Source organism: Etheostoma spectabile, chromosome 14, assembly GCF_008692095.1.
Source record: "Etheostoma spectabile isolate EspeVRDwgs_2016 chromosome 14, UIUC_Espe_1.0, whole genome shotgun sequence".
Lineage (NCBI taxonomy): Eukaryota > Metazoa > Chordata > Actinopteri > Perciformes > Percidae > Etheostoma > Etheostoma spectabile.
Window position 1 is genome coordinate 21,288,672 of NC_045746.1, and position 22,496 is coordinate 21,311,167.

A 22,496-nucleotide genomic window follows, 5' to 3' on the forward strand; every position below is an offset into this window, starting at 1 on the left:
GTGTGTGTGTGTGTGTGTGTGTGTGTCAGTGGATATAGTAATGTTTCCTACACCAGCTCCTGGAAGGCCAGGCAGGCCTCTCTGTCCAGGAAGACCGATTTCCCCCTTCTCCCCTTTGCTGCCCTAGGAAACAGACACAACAGCAATAAAACCGCTTTATCTTCTTCTTGCATCTCTCTGCACCGTTGCTAAGATACACAGAGGCAGTGACAGTCAACATTTAATCAATGAAAGGTGGGCTCGTTCCTAAAATAAAACATGTGAGGATGTGCAGATAACAAGAGGGTTAGACGGAAACTGAGCAAGAATAAACAACAGAGGCCCCAGTAAACATGTTGCCTCCACTTAACCCTCATGTCTAATCAGTGACAATTGTAAAGCGTTTCAGGTCTGTAATGTGTCAGTGCAAAGACATTGTGTGGCGTTATATGTGTTGTCTGTAAGAAGAATCACTTTAAAGAAAACTAAAAAGGTGTTAAATGCATGATACAGTACAGTACATTGTCCGTCCTGGAGCTAAAAAAGAATGGCTAGATTCCATGTAGTTTCATTTCAAAGATATTATATTGTTACAGGGGATCTGAAGAAATCTGGTTCCTTTACCAGACTGACAATTTATTTTCTTTTTTGATGGGGACATAGATGGGGAGTGGGATGTCTGTTACCTTGCACAGAAGCTAAGTTCTCACATGATAACACATCACAAAAGAATCCATCTATTCAGTCTTCAAGTAATGCATTTGTGTCTGAACAGCTTACCGAACCAATCGTGGTCAGGTGAGGAATGACTGGCTCGTAATGTGCATTTTCCTAGGATGGCGAGGGCATTTCCTGCCCTACTCTGCCTTTGATTGGCTAATACTGTACTTGTTGCCTTTGCTGGTTGGATTGGGTAGGTTTAGGAACGAGGAGTGAGATTGGTTAAGGTTAGGGTAAGAATACCAGCGTAAGCCAATCAGAGACAGAGTAGGCATCTTATAACGCAAAATTTGCCTAAGTGGCAGCTCAAGCGTGTTTTTGCTGAGCGTGACAGTCACGCCTGTTCGTTCAAAACAATGGCAGAAACGATAGACAGGTGGTTCATCAAATCACCTGCCGGGGCATTTATTTCAAAAGTGCCCGCCCTTTTCCAAACTGCTTCCAATGACGGCTTATCAGGTGGTTCTGTTTAATTAACCATGTGGCACGTCAGGTTAGGATGTAAATGGGCTGTATTTTATATAGCGCTTTTCCATTCTTAACAACTACACAAAGCGCTTTTACATAGTACAGGAACCATTCACACACATTCATACACTGTGGCCGAGGCTGCCGTACAAGGTGCCACCTGCTCATCAGATAAACATTCACACACATTCACACTCCGATGGCGCAGCCACTCAGGGTTCAGTGTCTTGCCCAAGGACCTTGTCTGGGCTATGTTGGTGAAAGGTGACTATCCAGTAGAAGTAAGCTGGCTCGTTAGCATGCATCATCTAAAAAAGCAGCCCACAACTTTCTCTGAGCGTTTCTGTGACTTTGTGTCATGCATATGCGTAATCCTGGGAGACAGGGAATCACAATAATCTGTCTTTGCTACATTTCAAGTCACAACAGTTACAGAGTAAAAAGAAGACACGTGGAAAGCCTTGATAAAAATGTGAGAAAGGAACAGAAGACATGCTAAATCAGCAGAAGAAGCTGATTGGTTTAAAGACATGTAAACAAACCAGAGCGTTTGGTCTCTTTCCTGGTTAGTTTTAGTGAAGCTACACAGAGGAATAAGGTTGTGTATTTGTAACTGATAACTGAAAAAAGTCGTAGGTATAACTTTATAGAAATGGAATTTACTGTTGGTTTAAGACATGAAGGCTCATGTTGCTGATGACGTTCCACTACTGACTTGACATTATCGCAATTTATATTGTAGCCAAAATAGTGACAGTTTTAATCAATTCTTTGTAATTTCAGAATAAAGGTTTTTTGGGTTGACCTACATAAAAATTCAATCTCCACAATTCAAAACTATAATGTAATGCCAAGTCAAAGCCATATTGTCATGGACAAATCCCTTTGGACATTCTGCCAATTCTGCCGAGGTGAAGTGAATCATTTCCCTGAGGTTCTGCATCACACAAAAAGAGGGAGAATGGATCCACAGCCTGCAGAGTATTTTGGCAGTAAATCATTTAGTATTTCATACTTACAGGATTGCCTGGACTGCCAGTGGAACCAGGAAGACCCTGGAGAGATGAATAAAACAACACAGTTAAAGAAAGCAGAGACATAAAGACAATAATCCTTGCTCTGTATTGTTAAAAAAAATCCCTTAGACAATAAAGGACTTTAGGGATTTTTAAAGAGAAAGATGGTTAACAATGAGGAAATACTTACATCTCTTCCATCTCTGCCGTTTTCTCCTGCGGGCCCTCGGGGGCCCTCTGGGCCAGGGGCTCCTGGGGGGCCTTGGATTGATTTATCAGGCTGAGAGTGGAGACAGCAAGTCAGCAAATGACCGTGAAAAGACTATGAATTGAACCTTGATTTAAAACAAATTATAAAATGACAACATCTGACTTGGATTTATCAAATCCTTGATCTAGAATGATAAATTATTTTAGATTACACCAGAAGTTATCTGCTGTTTTATGCTTATCAAAAAATAAAACAGTAAATTGGTTAAATATATATAGGTTGTATTGTATTGAATATGTAAATGTAAAAATCTTTTTACAGCCTACAGGCATATTTTTCAAATTTGGGATATTTCAGGTATAATTCTACACTCTGTACCCTAAAAAAGCAAAACAGGCCAAACCATCACCATGAATGAGTTTCAGAACAAAGCATTGAGGCAAGTAGGCAACCGAAGCATTGAAGTAGATCCTTGGCTTAAAATCACAAAGCAAAAAGAAGTAGAGTAGAGAAATAAATACCTCAGCATTGGCATACATCTGAAGAAGCAAGAGAAATCAGATAAAGGGAGAGTTAGTGAAAGTAGTCACACCACCCTCACCAAAAGTGTCAGCAGAAGCCTGTTCATGATCATAGTAGTGAGTATATCATGCTGTCGTTTGAATACACAGCCCACAGTACCAACACTCCCCATAATATTTAGTCATGAATGCCAAAAACCATACGCAGCCTTGCATAATGTGTTTTCTGCATTGTCCGAACTTTCCTACTGGTTACCACATGCTGCATTTGTAGTCCTAATCAGACAAGACGGTTGTAAGATTGGCAGGATTGGTTGTGTGAGGGTTAAAACGTATTGAGCGTTGGGAATGTAGCACTTCATCAAGTAAATCTAGATCCTATTACTTTCAATGAGAGATTATGAATTTCATTGAATATCCGTATTTGTTTAACTTTATGTGCACTTCCATGGCCAAGCCAAGATAACTTTCATCAAAATCAGACTTTTCCGGTTAAAGTTACAACTTGGTTGTTGACTTTAAAAATGTCAAATCTGGTAGTTACAATACAAAAAAATGTACATGACTTCAGCATAACCAGGAGATCACTTAACAGACAGAACATGGCGGCAGCGCGATTGTGTACATGACGCCAACGGATGTGCAAAGTCTTGGCGACTTAAAAATGTGTCAACCAAGCAAATACATTTGAGCTTCTGGGGGCTTTATAAATTGACCTCATACATGTATGAATAGGAAAAAAGGGGAGGGATTGGAGGGAAACAATAAAAAAATCCAGAAGTTCGGAGTTCAGCTAGAGGCAGCATACATTTCTAGCTAGCTAACAGCTAACGTCTACAGTTGGTGTATTAGCTGTTGCATATATCGTCCAGTGGTCAAACTCACGCAAATGAGGCTAAAATTAGCCTTTCTCTTGAGAATAATATTTCTGAAACCCTGTGAAAAATGCAAAAAAATACTATAACTTATGAAGCCTGTTACCCATATCACTAGATAAAAAAAACTCATGTTAAGGTAAACCCTCTTTCTAGCTTGTTAAGCTAACTGTCATTCTAAATTTGAGATAGTAATAGTCATTTATACTATAGTTAGTAAGCCTGCTGACGCGCCGTCATATCAAATAAAGTAAAGAAGGTATAAATGATTGAAAAAATGCTATTTCCACGGATAGTTTTTTCCTCAGAGAACACTGTTTAGTGTTGCCAGATAGCTGTGCAATCCTCAGCAACAAAGGTGTAATAAAACACATTTAAATGTCTTAAACAGCAGGAGGAAGGTCTGGAATTGCATTCCTGTCAGTTGATAATCAAGTAGTAGCAGCTCCAGGCAGTAATAGGAAAGTTATTTCAGGCAGGGAAACATACTTAACTTATTAAAAAAAAATTGAATTACACTGCATTTCATATACCCATTACCGAGACATTTAAAGGTCCCATGACATGGTGCTCTTTGGATGCTTTTATATAGACCTTAGTGGTCCCCTAATACTGTATCTGAAGTCTCTTTTACATAGACCTTAATGGTCCCCTAACACTGTATCTAAGGACTCTTTTATATAGACCTTAGTGGTCTCCTAATACTGTATCTGAAGTCTCTTTTATATAGACCTTAATGGTCCCCTAATACTGTATCTGAAGTCTCTTTTATATAGACCTTAGTGGTCCCCTAATACTGTATCTGAAGTCTCTTTTATATAGACCTTAGTGGTCCCCTAATACTGTATCTGAAGTCTCTTTTATATAGACCTTAGTGGTCCCCTAATACTGTATCTGAAGTCTCTTTTATATAGACCTTAGTGGTCCCCTAATACTGTATCTGAAGTCTCTTTCCCAAAATTCTGCCTTGGTGCAGAATTACAGCCACTAGAGGCAGTCCCACAATGAGCTCGGGGGGGGACCATAGGCAGGCGGGGGGAACTCATATTAATGTCAAAAAACCTCATTAGGTGAAATTCTCATGCCAAGGGACCTTTAATTCATCTTATCCCAATTTGTGTGTGGTCAAAGTCAGTACATAACGTTTCAGTTTAGATGCAACTATGCAAAACCATATAGTTGTTGGGCTTCAAGTTGTTTTCCTGTTGCAGGCACATGCTGTATTCTGTGCTGACTTTAGAAGAAATGGTAACCACAGACATCTTGCACTATGCACACTATGCAGGTTGGGTTTCTGATCTCACACTATTAAATTGTTCAAACTTCCTCATTGTTATTTGCCAGCTTCTGTGGCTAACTAACGTTAAATGTCTGGCTCCATGCATTGAGGTTTAACACAGCCAATGAGATCATTTCTGCCTGCTGCCTAACAGCCTCCAAGAAATCTGTTGTTTTCTGTTGTTGTCCAACTTGCAAATTGTTTCCCATGAACTGCAACCTCTGGGTGTACTAAAGGAAACTACTTGGCAGTTTACATTACACTTCTGCAACTCCTTCTCAGGATTTCTGCCATTGTTTTTCTCTCAGCATGCTGGATGCCCTGAATATCAACCTGAATAAAACCACAAACCACAGCAGATGCTGAGCAGATCCGAGTCCTTGTTACTGTACCTCGGTGGCAGGCAGCTCGTTGCAGCTCTCTCGCTGGGCCCTCTTCGGGTCACAGTGGATCAGCATCCACTGGAGCTCAAACTGCGAAGAGATGCTGATGTTACTGCAAACACAATGCTATGCATTCCTTTTCAGAGGTAACACTGACTTGAACACTGGTTCCAGTCCCCGTACGGACAAAAGTACGGAGTGTGGATCGGTAAGCTGGAGAGATGCCGCTTACCCCCGTGCCCCCCCCAACCGCCCAGGGCGCTGATCCAGCACTGGCAGCCCACTCACTCTGACATCTCTCCATTAGTGCATGAATAGGTCCTGAGCATGTGTGTGTGTATTTCAGGCCTGTGTGTAGTGATTACTAGTAAATTGTAATTTTCCCACTGGGGATCAATAAACAGTATAAATTAAATTTTAAATTTGCAGACTTACATGGGAAAATCCATTTCCTCTCTAACTGGGACAGTTTGGGACCAATTGGTGAAGAGTACACGCAGCGATACACTGGTAATAGCAAATTTCATTTAACCATGTATCAAGCAAATTTAAATAGCTCACATTACTGTATTGTGTGAACAGTTGACTTTATTTAATATTCCTTCCAAAAAACATTTTGCAGAGGGACCGTTGTGTCCGTAGCTGAGCGCAAACCAGCACAATTTTGATTGGTTTAAAGAAACGCAAACAACCTTTTCTCCTATCCTAGAGTGTATCTGTGGGGTCGACAGACCTTACTTCACAGTGGTGTGGCCACGCGACACTGAGATTCCACCAATGCTATTTTCTGCAGGGATTAGGTTTTTTTCCTTTTTTTCCCCCACTGGAACCCAGCTGAGCAGCTTTGCTGTGACAGCAACACTTTAGACTTATAGCAGAGCTCAGCACACATAAAACCTTAACGTGTTTGTTCACAGAGAGCACTGTTTCACTGGTAGAGCCTGTAAAAAACAAGGGAACAGCCCACGTGTGGGACCAGTAGAGTCTACCTTATCGTAGTGATCGTATCGTATCTTAGGTACCGTAGAGACAGGGAGCATGATTAAATGCAGAAGGCACTTCTCCATTCACGCTTACCACTACAGAGGCATCGGGGTCAGCATCCAGCCTGCCAATGAGAGTTTCTCCCTCTGTGTTGATGGGGCCTTTGCCTTTGATGGGTCTTTGATCCACAGGCTGGCAGTCCACGTACAGAGTGACCTGGTCGCGCTCTACGCCAATCATCACTTTGTGCCACTTGGTGTTGAAGAGCACAGAAAGGCCGGGGAAGGTGACAGTCTGCAGGTTGCCGTCGGCGCCCATCAGGAAGTACTCCAGAGACAGCTGGTCGCCATTCAGTCTCAGTCCGGCTTGTTTGTAGCCGTCTTCGTCCACTACTTGCCAGACGTTCCACACCTTGTTCACTGTGTTCTTAATCATGCGGAAAGTCACCATGAAGGAGTACTCGTCGGGGAAGCCGCGAGGGAAGTTTAGCCTGAGAGGGGAATTGAGAGCAAGGGTGAGGTGTCAGGGTACAACGATTCTTATTTTTATTATAATGACACTCAAAGGAAAAGCTCAAAGACAGGGCATTCTCAAAATATCCTTTACGTCAAAGTGAATTTATGATCACAAAACAAACAGAAAACTAGCATAGAATCAAGCACAAGATGTGGATAAAAATATCAACATCAAAAAATGTCATCGTTACATGCTTCAAAGAAACAAGGCATGCTTTTATATCAAAAATGAGATATTGTTAAAGAGGCTGTCGCAGTGCATAAATCACTGCTTCATTTACAACACGCAGTCCTGGTTAGCATCCACAGTCTGGTGCTTTCTGCGTCTTTAACAAGCCAATTCTCAGTAGGTGGTGCATTCATTGATGGGCGCTGCAGCCGGACTTTTACCATCTTGTAAACGATCAAGCCAATAAAAAAAAAAAAAGAAAAAAAAGAAGAATTTCCTGTGAGCCAATAAAACAAATGAAGACCACTCGCTGGCCTTGCCTGAGGTGGGGAAGTCTGAAGTGTGTGCTGCTTTTGTCCTGCAGTAAAAAAGGGAGGGAGTGCAGCAGAAAGCACGCTGGCGGGGACGGACTTCAAAGCACAAGTCTGTGCCACGGGACTTGTGGAGGAAATAAACATGTATTTACATTCAGTGTGACAGGCCCGGGTGGGGTAGGTGCAGGGTGCCAGCAAGTTACATAACAGCTTTTAGAGAAAACCTGGCCTGCAGGAAAAGATTAGCCCAAAAAAACAAAAAACTGGAGCAGGCACACAGGGAAACACCAGACGATGCCTTTGGTTATGTAAAATGGTGAATCCATTAACCTGCACACGTGTCTATTTAGACCAGTGCAGTGCCCGTTCAAAACATGCTTGTTTGGAAAGAGACAATTGCGTGGCCTGTGGTATTGCTGCTCGTAGCTTTCTCCTGAACCATTGTACCCAAAAATGACTTACAGAAGGCCCTTAAAGCAAACTGTATACTACTGACTCGCAGTGTACTACCTCTTTAGAAGAAATAACTGTACTACTACATATGCCTGACAAAGAAATGTTGCTGCTTATTTTGGAGATTCACATTTACTGTGTGAATTTAAGCCGGGCTTTTATTGGGATGGGTATAAACGGAAGAAGGGAAGCTAGCCTGTCACTCCCCGGTGTGAGTCGAGTGCAGATTTGAGTCGCGCATGTGTCACTTTGCAAGAAGTAGCATACAAGATGCTAATGCTGTAATGTCAATAGAGTAAAAATTGACCTATTTGACAAAGTTCGTTCACTGCTGGCTACAAGTTAGCATCAAACACAACAAAGGCTGTCAGTTTAATGGCATTTTGCGCTAATGTTAGCAATCAATCAATCGTAGATAGCTAAAATGTTTTTGAAATGACTGCTAGCATAGCTGCAAGCTAGCAATCAAACACAACAAAGGATGTCACTTGAATGGCGCTTTGCACTAATGTTAGCAATAAATCAATCATAGATAGCTAAAACTTTTTTGAAATTATTCCCATTTTCTGTTATTGTTTGTAATGAGAAAAGTTCATTATTTCATGGATTTCACAAATTTCAGTATGACATGTTATGCCGTAAACCGTAAAAATCTGAGCATACGTGACTCAAATCTGCACTCGACTCACATCGGGGAGTGACACGGCTTTGTGCCAGCAGGTTTGTTCTTCTCATTTATTCGATTATTTAACAGGGACAGTGCTTTAATCATCAATTAATTTATGATTAATCATTCATCTGCAGTAAGTAACTGTAAATCAGCCAAAGTTAGCTCAGCAGGCTAATTTTTTATCTGTTGTCCCTTTTCCTTAACCCTCATTGTGCGGTTGTTTAGTTTTGTTCACATTTTATTGACATCCAATACCCAACGCTTTCCAAACTGCTCCAAATTTCAAACGCCAAGTTCATTGGGTACCCAGGATGCCTAGTGTGAAGTAGATCGGATGAAGGGTTCTCAAGATATTTGAAAGACAACGGACACACACAGAGGGTCCTTGATTCATAGTTACTGTAGATATAGGGCAGTTGGTGCCAACGGCTCCATTATAGACTGAGCAAAGTGGGAGGCTTCCCCAGGACCACGGACCTCAAAAGACGCTACACCCCCAGATCCTCTATTCATCATTTGGTTCATGTTAATTTTATTGGCATTGACATGACATTTAGTTTACTAGCTTTGATGAGAATTACTCAGTTTTGTCTCTTGGGGGAGCTTTCCAAAGTTGAACAATTTTTCCTTGACCATGCAATTGCTATGAATGTTTAACTGGCAGTCTGTGTTACAGCGGTGTGGAATTTGAAAAATATGGGCATTTATCTGCAAATGGGGGTCTAATGAGAGATGCTCTTAAGGTGCATTATGGGAAATATGTGTCAAATAATTTATCCATTATCCAACCACACGATTTTGACTAAATATGTCTTTTGTAAGTCCCACAAATTTATGGAAGTGCAATTAAATAAATAGCTGGACTACACCTTTAATATTTTTAAAGCGACTGCTGGCGTCTTAGGGGGGGAGGGGGTGGAGTAGTTTAACACACTATGGATGCAACTTGCAATTGTTTTTATTATCAATTTAACCTTAACTTATAGATGAATTGTTAAAAATATGTGATTGTTGCATTGTGGGAAATGTAGGCGTCCATATTTTTAAAGCTGGTTGACGCTCAGGGTAGCAAATCTCTGCCTATGATTACGACAATCGTAAAAATCTGACTCTCGTAGGTCACCCAACTTTATAAAAGTGAAATACCAATTTATATAGAGTAACACATTAATTAATGATTAATGATGATTTTCTTTTTAGACTAGTAGTTTGTTTCATAAATTGATTTGTTTAAAAGTAAAATACCTTTTTTCAAAAAGGGGGTGGGTAGTCTCAATAGGGGCTCACAGCTTATATTTGCCCCAGGGCCCCAACCAGGATAATCTGGCCATGTTGCTACAACTAACCTTTAATTAAAATCTAGGGGAAACCCCAACATAAAGCCAGGGCTGTCTTTGTTCAGTCTAAAGGACGTACAAGAGAAGACAAATGATTGCCAAAAGGCATGGTGAAATATGTCTCTTTAATGTACATGTCCTGTAGATCCAAAGGGCGTCAAGCAGGGTCCAAACGATGCTTTGACAATCCTCCACACCTTCCAACACATACATACAGAAAAATTCCTCTCCTCTGCCTTTGTGTCTAAGAGATGCCAAATAGGTTCAGACATGTTTTTCTCTACCAATTATATGCTGCTCGCCACGCAGTAACATCTGTGGCAGACCTGTAATAACGCAACACCTGCATCAGGATTTCTGTGTTTCTTTTTATCTGTTTTCTTTTTAAACCCCTCTTTACTGTACTTACATGGTTGGAATTTGGAAGTTGGCCTCCCTGTCAAGGCGGTAGGCCACCTGCAGGGCGGTGGAGCCGTCCACCTTCCTCACACCGTTCAGAGAGAGCATATCCAGCTGGAACTGGGTGATCAGATCAAAACCTACGGAGGATAATGTACGCCGCATGTGATGGTGCCAGAGGCTGAGAAAGTGTGTAATTTTCATGCCTGTTGTTCTTATTACAGTAAGTAAAAAAAACAAAAATTGGCAGTGGTAGCACTTTAAATTACAGCAGATGATAGAACAACATTAGCATTAGCCTGTGATTAGCACTGGATACACTACTATTAGCAATAGGGATATGAAGAAAATCAGATATCATGGTATTTTTGACAAATACCTCCATAGCAATAGTGCAACCATAGTGCAGGGTCAACAATTGGTGCTTTGACAAAATATTTACACAGTTTGATTTAATATATTAATAATCCTCAGGAATATGGATATAATGATTAAGTGGGTGAAGGCAAATAATAGTAACAGTTCTAATAATAACAGTTAGAACAGTCTGATGAATTCAGAATATTACATCAGGCTACTGTTTTGGCTAGCCTTTGAAACCAGGAAAAGACAAGTCATATTACGATATCCAAAATCTAAGATAATATCTAGTCTCATATCACACTATCGATATCAAATACAATATATATACAGTATATATATATATATATATATATATATATATGTATATATATATATATATATATTAATTGGCAATCATGACTTTAAGAGTGTTAGTATATATAATAAGGCTTCTGAGGAAACTAAATAATAATGAATGACATGTAAAATTAACTTTTCTAAATAGCAATGAATTACTTTTCCTAACCACAGAGCAGCATGAGCGCAATGGCCGCATGTGTTTAGAGCTAGTGGTGAGCAATTACAATCTTGCTGAGTTCAGATTGTTCCAACTCAAATTCCGTAAAGCTCAAGTGGAACATTTTTATTTGCCTCATTTGAAATCTAGAGGTGTTGTGAGGCATTAGGCGGCCCACCCTGTTCAACTAATTAAACTCACCCCCTTCCCTTGGATAGTCTATTTTCTCCTTCGGGGATTTCAAAGGCTTAAGACTTGTGGTTTTACGACAACTTCAACTGCTGCTTTTAATTTTCAACTCGACTATAGATCATTTACCTGGAAGGTCATCTTGGCCACTTCTTATTGGTGGGCAGACTGTATCGCCATCCAATCGGTTGAAGTCTAGTTCTGATGAGACAAAACAAAAAGTAATTATCTTGTGATCCTTATCATCCTGGGCTTTGCTGAATTTAAAGGAGAAGTGTATAGGATTTAGTAGGCATCTAGTGGTGAGGGTACAGATTGTAGCCAATTGAATACACCTCCGCTTACTCTAGATCAGTGGTTCTTAACCTTGTTGGAGGTACTGACCCCCACCAGTTTCATATGCGCGTTCACCGAACCCTTCTGATGATGGCCAAGCGGGGCGTGTCATCACGAATCATATGAGTCGGGTGTGTGTCTAACCCCTAAGACCGACTCACCGAACCCCTGGGGTTCGATCGAACCCAGGTTAAGAACCACTGCTCTAGATCCACAACGTTCCACTTCTGGGATTACTCCATTGGCATTTTAAACTTTGGCGGATTTCTGAGGACTATCGTTAACCCCTTTCTCAAATCTCTGCAGGGTAAATCCAGACAGCTAGCTAGACTATCTATCCAATCTGAGTTTTCTGTTGACTAAAACAACTTTTGAATGTACACATTAAACCAAAACAAGTTCCTTCCCCAGGCTGTTTTGTCAAGGCGCTGTTGCTCCGCTTAGCGCCGCCCAAGACAATTGTGATTGGTTTATAGAAATGCCAATAAACCAGAGTTTTTCTCCCATCCCGGATGCTTTGTAGACTAGCCAGACCCTGCTTCGCGGCGCTGGCAATGCGAGCCCTCCGCTTGACCTTATCTTTCCAAGCGTGTACTAGAGCCTACGGTGGCCTATCTGGTAAGATAAAACAGCGAAAGGCCCTCTCTACAGCCAGTGTTTGGTTTGTCCATTCCAGGCCACTGTAGAAACATGGCGGTGCAACTTGGCAAACTCCGTGGAAGAGGACCCCCTATGCAGATATTAACGGCTCATTCTAAGATAAGGAATATGCGATTCTTAGTTTCAGAAAACATAATGATAACTATTAAATTCCATTCCTGCCAAAAGAGCACCTAAATCCCACACACAGCTCCTTTAACATATGCCATATATAGAACTCAACAGTGACAGCCCACTTTTCGAATGGATAGCATTCAGGAAGTGATAATCCCCATTTAATATCTCCATTGATGTTCAAGAAAAGGCTTATAAAAATAGTATTAAGCCTGAACCCAAGCCAATCAGCTACGAGATGAATTGTGACCATAAAACAATTTGAAATGTAAAAAAAAAGCAAATGTACAAGACCGTGTGCATAAACGATAATAAGAGTTCAGTGGTAGCAGCTCACTAGCCGCACAAGGGGGATTTCCATGGTAACAGCGAGCTTCACCAATATAGAGACGTCGCTTTTATGCTTAGAATTGTGGGTAGTGTATTACTTCTCTGTGACATTGCGTATAAAACTTGTTTTTTCTAAAAACAATCTTGATTTTAAACAGACTTCTAGCGTCTGCAGGGGTATACATCATCGTTTCCCAATCTCGTAGCTCGTGGTGTGTCTACCTTGCATGGTTTAGACATTATGGATAATAATCAACATCCTTATGGAGAAAATAATTGGGAATTTCACTTCCGGAACCACATTGTTGCGCTTTATTACCGGCCAGTTAAATACAAGAGAAAAGCATGTTCTTTAATGTCAGACAGGATTAACATCACAATGTATGTAATGGGAGTTACTTACAGCTCCACTTACAGGATTTCACATATTCACACATTTCAAAGCATGAACACAAATCAACATAATGTTTGAGATTTATAATGCAGACGGCTCATACACCCCCGTTGTGATCCAAATAGGTCCTCAGAGACGGAAATGGCAGCTAGTGTTGCATGACTGTGGCCAAAGCCATACATCATGGGAAACATTTTAGAAGGACAATAAAAGAGATGCGCCTCTTTCCGGTTCATTTATGTGTAGGATTTATCAAGATGGAAGGCTCGTCTGGTGCAAACGGCAGCCGGCAGTTCATCACATCAACATTTGAGTTCATCTCTCATCGTGGCTTTTCATCAATTGTCTGAATCTATACTGTTTTGTTACACTACAAAATAAGACTGGCCTAGTGTTTGCATTGCCACTGACAAACTGATGTTACTACACATTTAGAAACTTTTATTTAGAAAAGCTTAATGTAAAAGAAACTTTAATACTTGCTACTGTACACATTTGGCAGATCCCAACTTAGACATGTAAAAAAAAAGGCCTTCCAATGTTATACTGTACACACAAATCAATTCCTTGACTGTGTCAGAAGAGGGGGCTATCACTGCTGCCATTAAGTAGAAAAAGCTCTCCGAAAAACGGCATGAAACAAGCCCGGTAACAGCCAGGGGGCCTCCCCAGTCAATAACCTGAGTCAGCTCATTTACAGTGAGCAGCGAGGAACACAACACATCTGGAAGCCATTCCCAGATCCCACATAACTGCTGAGAAATGAGATAACGTGGTGAGACGGTATTTATAATGCCATATTTACGACCACTAAGCACTTATCTGACTGTGCATGTGGGCCTCAAGTAGTTAAAAGTAACTGCTTGCCGCCGCATTACGCTCAGAGAGCCAGTCATTAGTGCAATGAGCGGGAGATGAACCACAATTAAGATGTCACATGCAGTTGCATGTGTGTGCTGTAGTAATGAGGCGAGGTTTTCAAAAAGCAGTACACCTACTGTGTCTGGCACTTACTGCGCGTTAACGTTAGATTTACTACGTCCCCGAAACAACAGCAGAGAATTGTCTCGTTGTGATTATCAGAGGGGGCATTTAATCAGATTTAATCCTACAACAAAGACACAGGCACAGTGCGTGTGCTATTTCTGGCCTTTGCTTTGTGTGTTCTGATAAAGAGAGTGACCTAGCAACAGTCCACATGCAGGCGTCAACATGAACCTGGCTCCTCTTTGTGTTTACAGGACAAACAGTTTCACGGAAAAATGGTGGCATTCGAGCAATTTACGGTACACTGATTTTGTGATGTGGCCATGATTGTGCGTTGCATTGTGGGTGACTTACGTCCAAGTGCCGGGGCGAGGAGGAGGGACAGGAGAGCCACGCAGACGGGGGAGCACACCGACACTGATAGATGCCACGGTCTCTCTCTGTCCAGGAACGATGGAGAACATCAGTATTCAGTCATGCATCTAATACTCTTTGACTTTTCTTTGTGTCTGAATCAATAAAACACCCCAGGGATGACATGGAACACTTTGCTGCTGTCCTCTGTGATCTTCCTGAGCACATAAATAGAAAGAAGAGGTTCACACACTTTCATCACATTGAGCTTTGCTTTGCATTCTGGACCAGAATAATCAAGTTAAACAAGTTAAAAAGTTCAATTTTGGAGGAATCCGAGCCACTTAGATAAACCGGTCAACTGAAATAGCTTATAATGAACTACACTTAAAATGTTAAAGCTGCAGTGATATTTTGTTGAATTACAACAATGGACAAAATGACTACTTATATGTAAAAAGGTGTTGGTCATAGTGATAAACTTACAGTATGATCCAACAGTAGATGAGTTGGGATTGAGTTTTTCAAAGCTAGGTCACAATGAAGAATGTTTTCCATTCTTACGTCACTATAGCTTTTCCCGCTAGTTAATTAGCTCACTTACTGTTGCTAAAAACTAGGCTGTATGTCTTTGGTTCTCTATGTGTTACTGTGTCAGAATCCCTTCACTTCAGGAAACAACAAACTTTAGGCTAACAAGCCACGCAAAAAGGCCAAGTTTTGTAAATTTGTACAATTTACGGAAAATATGTTAGAGAGTATCTCAACGTTTTAGGACCGTTTTCGAAGATTGCTGTGGGCGAAATACACACGGTGATACAATGGTAAGAGCAAATTACATTCGACCATGTATCCAGCTAATTTAAATAGCTGTCGTTACTGTATTGAGTCAAGAGTTAACATTCTATAACTATTCTGCAGAGCCACCGGCGCTGCATCCCGAACTTAGCGCCGCCCAAGACATTTGGGATTGGTTTAACCCTTTGTGTTGTCTTCACTTTCGGGACCCCCTCGTATCGCTCGGGTCAAATTGACCCGTGACTTATTTGGGGTTTTAAAAACAATTCTGAAATAAAAGTTTACTTCATAATCTATTAACAAATATTAGATTAGATTAGATTAGATTCAACTTTATTGTCATTACACAGGTACAGGTACAAGGCAACGAAATGCAGTTTGGGTCTAACCAGAAGTGCAATAGCAGCAGGTGCAGCATATATACAATGGTTTCATAAGTGCAGGACATGGATATGTACTGAATAAATACAGAAATTAATACCATTATAAACAGAATTTTACAGATGGGTTTGTCCTATGAATATAAAATATAGATAAGTATTGTCTTTATCTCAATTTCCAACAGTTGAGATAACATATATGTTTAGGGAAGGCATTCAGTCTCAACTAGAACACAATTACAAATGGAAGTGTGGTTTGTTTTTTGTCATAATGTCACAATTCATGTTAAAAATCCACTATGAAAAAAACATAAGTGGTCATATCCAGAATATTTTCGGAATTGAGTCAGGAATACATGTTTATCACAGAAAATAAGGTAAGGCCATTGATCTTCAGGTAGAAAAAATGTAACTAACTAACTAAATGTTCTAATTTGAAATGGGTCAATTTGACCCGAAAACCATTCAGGGGTTAAAGAAATGCAAATTCTATCCCATAATGTATGTGTGGAGGAGCCAGTCCCAGGTCTGGAAATGCGAGACTAGCTAAAAAGTAGTTAGACAGATTTTAGGCCAGGTCATTTAGACTTATGGTCGTCTTGACCTCTTGCCTTTCACTGGGCCTCACCTAACATTCCTGCAGCCTTTCAACAAGTCAGACGCAGACTGGTGTTTTCTCCAAACTCCCATCTGTCTTCGGGGTAGCTTGCTTTCTTTAGGGTATGAGTCACTACAAGCCTTCCATTTACCTCATAATTCACCATTGCCTGCATTATAGGTGGCATTTCCGCTCCACACAAGTAGCCTTACGTCCGTTTGTGCACTATTGAATCCTGGAGAAGATGGATGATAAATGGCGGTAAAAGCCATGCAGCTTTTCCAAGGAGATCTTCCACAGCAGAACCAGTAGGTTCCTAAGCAGTGGTCCATGTTGGCCGCACTTTACCTAGCAGTAGCACACCTCCTCATTCACCTTCTCTATGTGTGTCCTGAGTTGTGACGGCTTTCCACAGCAATACCAAATCCTTCATTAACATGACTGACAGAGACAGTGAGGACTCTTTTCCAAAAGCAAAGGTTGTGGCTCATCAATCAGTGAAACAAATGTTTGGGGGTGGTGGTAATGAGGGCGTAACCCATCTCAGTTGTGTGAGCGCTCTTGCAAGTGTGTGTCTGTGTGAGTGCACTGTCGGAGAAATGACTAATGGCTAAGTCAGCAAGGTCTCTTCAGAGAAGCTGTTGGGCTCTAACATTGTGCCCTTCACGTTAAAGGAGCATCTTCAGAGCCCCAGTGGGACTGGATGTCTGCCTTCAGTCTGAACAGGTGCAGCTACATGTCACTGATGAGATGTGACAAGAGGGAAGCTTTTAGTCTTTGACCCTTCCAAAATACCAACCCATAGTTATTCAGGAATACTTTGACACTTTGGAAAATACACTTGCTTTTTTTGGACGAAAGTTCCATATTAAATATTACAGCGGCAGCCAGGAGACCGTTAGCTTAACTTAGCAAGGGTGAAAAATCCACCAATGTTTTTTTCACTCAAGCTTTTGTACATATTAAACAAACAAGATCCTCTGTGTTACTTAGTGTTTAAGAGGTGACGGTAGGCATATTTGTTTTAGCTAGCATTAAGATAGCTTTTCCCGCTGCTTTCTTTATAATAAGCTAAGTTTACCGTCTCCTATGGCTGGTTTCTGTCTGAAATATCATTATATCATATATCAGTATGTATATTATTTTGAGCAATCACAAATATATTTCTGATCAAAGTCAGTGTAGTGGATGGGTCAATAAGAAATTGGGCTTTCACCCAGGACACCCCTGCACATGTAAGTAAAGTAAGTCACATACATAATGTATCGAATACATGTACAGTATGTAATTTAAGTTATGTAACAGACATACTTCTAAAAACCCACACTGTGACCTTTTACTAAGCCTAACCACGTAGTTTGGTTTTAATTCACAACTTTAACTACCAGTGCCTGTTGCCGGTACAAGGACGTGGTGAACAACCTTAATCCTTGGGGAAAATAGATTTTCCTAATAACGTATTTGAGAATATTTTTTGTAAGATAGCGTAATTTTTAGGAGACAGGGTTGAATTTGGATCTTTAGCCTGACTCATGAGTTAGCAGTTGCACATTAAGAAGCACAGCCTCTCAGCTCTGCTAGAGGCCTGCACTGCACAAAGGTTAGTGCTAATGCAAGACTCTTCACTGAATTGTAAAAACCTTGTAACTGTCGAATTCTTCCAGAAAGCAAATATATTTCCGCTAGAGTGGTTTGACAGAGTTTTAGCCATGTTTTTGTAGTTTAGAAAAGTCTTCATTTACAGAGAATTCATGGCAAATCGGTCCTATTTAAGATAACCAGGAGCCCATAAATTTAGTTCGACCTCAGCCGTAAAAAATAGTCAAAGTCTATCTTTGTGACCGCAGCTCTTGGCTGTGGCTGAAAAGTTATCGGACAGAGAACGATATCAATCTCCTCTTGGCAAGAAAGCTGATAATTTCCCAGTAGACCAAATGTCAAACTAGTCCCTTAAGATTGATAACTGAGTCATGAAGAAAATTAACACTAGTATGGACCAAATCAAATAAATGTTCTTCAAAGTGTGATTTTTTTCTCTTAAAGGATCTCCTCACATAATTGTACAGTAAGCTTCTCACAATCTTCAGTCACACTTGTAGCTCTGTCTACTGAAAAGGAAATAGTGGTAATACAATCACCAAAAACCTTGCTTGTTCATTTAGAACAAACCTAATATAGTTCTTTTTAGGCTGTCCTCACTAAGCTCATGCAGGGACAACGTTGCAAAACAATTGCTGTATTTTTGGTGTAGCATACGCTAAGTTTTCACTGAAAGTAAAGTTAGTTGAGAGCTGTTTCAATGTAGGCTTTAAGCCGCAAGTACCAACATAACGTCAAACATGCATCCATATCACATTCGCTGTAATTATAAATGTGTGTAATCTGCATCCGGGAAGATTAAAGGTCCTATTTAAGAGTTGTGCTTTCACACAGGAAGGTATTCATGCGCTGCCACAGTACAAAGGTAAAGAAAATACAAAGACAACAATAGAAATCCCCAGAATATATTCCAGTTAAATCACGTCCTAAAATCTATCAGTCAAGTCAATCAGGTAATAACATGTCATCTACTTTAATTCCTGATATTCATCAACATTTAATGGGACTTTCCGCTTCACTGCCACCCATGTTGTGAATTCCCTAAATGCTGGCATGATTTCTGCTCTCTCATTTGTCTTAATTACCCCAAAATGGCTCGCTGTTGCGCATGAAGCAATTATCTGTACAATTTAATCATGTTAAAGTTGTAGAAAATGTGCCAACTAAGACCTTAAGTAATGTATGTGTGAACATTTCTTTGCAGACGATGATGCCGTAGGCCTTAATGAAATGTACATTCATTAATTAAAGCCATTTCCCAACAAACTGAATGGAAACACAGAAGGGCTGAGTGTCACACAGCAGAAGTTTATCCTGTAGGCTACATGTGTGGGCCAGATTAAAAGTCATGCTAAGCCATGCTAAGCTACACATTTTATTGCAAGATGGGAACCTGGCTGTAGATGCTTCATCCTTTTACATGAAGATTAAAAAAAAGATTGTAAATGTAGACCCAGTTTGAAACGAGTCTTCGTTATGAAGTCAAAGGTAGCTGTTGAAGAGCCCCGACAGATTCTACAGGAGATATTTACCTCTTCAAACCAGAGTTGGGAAAGGCCATGTTTCAATCGCCTTCCTTGACAGGAGACAGGTCAGATTCAGCACCGAGGAACAGCGGCGAGTTGCAGAAGCAGAAGGAGCAGCAGACACAAAATTCCCCCCTGAAGTCAGTCCTACCTGCGCATGTTGAGGACTGACGGAGAGACGAGGCTGAGGGGATGCTCAAGCATTTTCTGAGGACACATCAACATTTGTTCAATGGGTTCCCATTGGCCAGAAGCTCTTCAGGAGGTGGTGGCTACATTTTTATTACCAACACTTAAAAAGATGCAGAAGCCCACGGGCCAATATGTGTAGCCCCCCCCCCCTCCCTTCCTCTGCTTCTTTTCTTTCCAGTGCCTCCTAATGACACGTATTCTCTTAATAATTATCGTCAGGATAGGGGGAAGAAGCAGCGAACGAGTGATGAAATGTGGATTTCATAATGACGTGTACTCATCAGTGTACGTGAAGAATGCAGTAGGGGAAGGTGAAGTGTGTGAGTGAAGAAGCCTGTGTTGACATGGAGAAAGCCTTGTTATTACCAGCGGGGCCTTAAGCAGACATGCTGTCTGTATCCTGCCTGTTGTGTAATTGATTCTGTGGCGTTTTGATCTTGGATTTTTGCTGCGCTTTGGAAGATCTGAGAGCCAAAAACGAGCTGCGTATTTCTTGCGGGAAATCACTGGCACTTTACTTAGCGTGTACATGTACTGTAGGCACTGTGACATTTCCTACAGGTACAACTGTCTCCTCCTAAAAAGATTTGTCGTCTCCGATGGTCCCCAACCATTTTGATGTGACAGGAAGCACTTTTGCTTGTGGGTATAGAAGTGTCTGAAGCAAATATTATTTGTAGATTTACAGATTTTTGTAAATGGATCTGGAAAAAGTGATGTCCAGTAGCATGATGACCGCTTTGTATTGGACATATTTTTATAAGGGTCCATGCCAAAGCGCTCATATTATGCTTTTTGGTTTTTCCCTTTCCTTTATAGTGTTATGTATCTTTTTTGTGCACGTTATAGGTTTATGAAGTGAAAAGACAAAAGTCCCCCCCCCCCCCAAGGGACCTACCATCTCCAACAGAAAACACTGTTCCCAAACTGCTCCAAACAGCTCTGTTGGAGTCCAGGCTTTACTTCTGAGACAAATATGCATCTCTTTGTAACATATGTTAAAATGCTCACCTAGCTGCTAGCGTAGCACGCCCTCATACTCTGCTTCTGACTGGCTAGTAGTCCTTACCTAGGTACCGCGCATGTTCAACTCCCAACAAAGATGGGACAGAAGTGAGATGCTTCACTCTGTAGCTAAAACAGAGAGCTCAACACACAGGGTGAAAAGAGGAGCTGCAGCAACGTGTAGTACAAAAAAAGGTATGGTGTTTGTTGAAAATTAAAACACGTAAACCCATTCTGATATTCTGATACAACCTCCAAATACAATTATGAACCTGATATTGAGCGTCATATGAGCACCTCAAGTATTTTCTATTAAGTATTTTTAGTCCTAAATCTTTTTTCCTGTGTGTGTATATATTGTGTATATAAACGTTGGTTTATTGATCCCGGCAGTTGCTGGCCCTGATATATGATATATTATTCTGCATCAATAACCTCACAGTCAACTGATACTCTGCAATTCACTACAACCAATAATATAAGTATAAAATATTTGTTACTGTATCAAATTGCATGAATTGATTGTTTTTGTAGCTGCACCGCAAAGTTGGTCTGAGAGAGCTGTGTGTAGGGAAACCTGATGCAGTGACTGGGCCTCCTCAGGGACCTGGCAGAGAGATCATGTGTCCAGTCTGGATAATTGAGAGCTCATGCTCTCAATGAGAGAGCAGGCGCAGACAGTGCGGGAAGAGAGAATGAGAAAACAATTTGGGATTATGCATCCACATGGCAGGCCCCATGACTAGCACACTTGTGACCTGGCATCACGTACTGTATGTCAAAGCCCTCCAGTCAGAGTACAGCCGGAGGAAGTTGGAGAAATATAAAAACAGGGCTTTTATGTACACAAAGCTGGTAGGTTTTGGATGGAGTGAAGTTTTGCAGAGTCCAGTGTGGTGGGTGCAGATTAATGTTGTGGAGCGGCGAGGGTAATTTGTTTCTATAATGATTAATTCATGTGTACAACTGTTGTGTCTTTAGCTCCTGCTGCTCCCATTATGAGCTGTAGCTTTTAAACATCAGCTCAGGTGACCTGAACAGACAGCTGGCTGACAGCGAGACTTTGATGTAATATGAGAAACCGGGAGGAAACTGCTAGCTCGGGACTGCTCAAAGTGAAAAAGAATACACCAGAAACTGCTGCAGTTACCGTGCGCTACTACTACTGCTAGCTTTTAGATTAGCAGGCCGAGTGAATGTAACGCCAAGACAGCGATGATTTTATTTATGATTTGTTTATCTTCACACAAAAGGTGGCAGCACTTTCATCAAAATTAACAGTTTACTGTATTCAATTCTGATAAATTCCACTTTAGCGGTTTAGCTGTTTACTGTTGCCTGAGAGTTGAGACCTCCAATTTTGCTGCTAGATCATTGTTTCAACGGCAGTATTTGCCAAAAAAGTACAATAATTAGATATAGACAGGTGCCAAATGGAAGGACAACTCAATTTAAAGTGCCTTAAGTAAAGCGTTGTCTGAAATTTACTGCAAAATTGAACTATAGAACATTTGCAAGAGAAAATGCAAATTACAGTAATGCAAGTTTCAATCCACTTAAAACTAAGCAAAAGCAACATTTCCACCTCCGCAAGGAGTAAAAAAAAAATGTTTATCCGTTATTTAAGGCTGTTCGCACATTTATGCTTTTCTTATATCTGTCACCTGTCGACATACTGTTTTTCTTGGTCATAGTTGACGATATGAACTAAGTTTAGGGTAAGGTGGGTGTGTCTGTGACTATCCACTCTAGAACAGCGGTTCTGAACCTGGGGGTTGGGACCCCCAAGGGGGGGTCGCAAGATCATTTCTGGGGTTCGCTAGATTATTAGTGAGAAAAAAAAGAAGGCGGGTCAAGGGGAGAGAAAAAGGTGCTCATTGAT

General features: G+C 40.8%; 1 protein-coding gene across 4 annotated transcripts in view; it reads right to left on the reverse strand.

Moving 5' to 3' along the window:
* The window catches only part of col9a1c (collagen, type IX, alpha 1c), a 40,760-nt gene extending 21,086 nt beyond the window's left edge, over window positions 1–19,674 (reverse strand). For 2 of the 4 annotated variants that reach the window (XM_032534846.1, XM_032534844.1), the window contains exons 1-10: window positions 19,424–19,674; window positions 14,517–14,602; window positions 11,471–11,542; window positions 10,304–10,433; window positions 6,530–6,926; window positions 5,462–5,542; window positions 2,916–2,933; window positions 2,374–2,463; window positions 2,187–2,222; window positions 52–123 (exon numbers count right to left, since the gene is read on the reverse strand). In XM_032534846.1, the coding sequence (XP_032390737.1) occupies window positions 52–123; window positions 2,187–2,222; window positions 2,374–2,463; window positions 2,916–2,933; window positions 5,462–5,542; window positions 6,530–6,926; window positions 10,304–10,433; window positions 11,471–11,542; window positions 14,517–14,602; window positions 19,424–19,452 (1,011 nt within the window). In that variant the 5' untranslated portion in view covers window positions 19,453–19,674. Of the gene's footprint in view, window positions 1–51; window positions 124–2,186; window positions 2,223–2,373; window positions 2,464–2,915; window positions 2,934–5,461; window positions 5,543–6,529; window positions 6,927–7,341; window positions 7,496–10,303; window positions 10,434–11,470; window positions 11,543–14,516; window positions 14,603–19,423 lie in introns of those variants that run through there. The other 2 variants (XM_032534845.1, XM_032534847.1) reach the window with 2 other exon arrangements.
* Window positions 19,675–22,496: the final 2,822 nt, after the last annotated feature.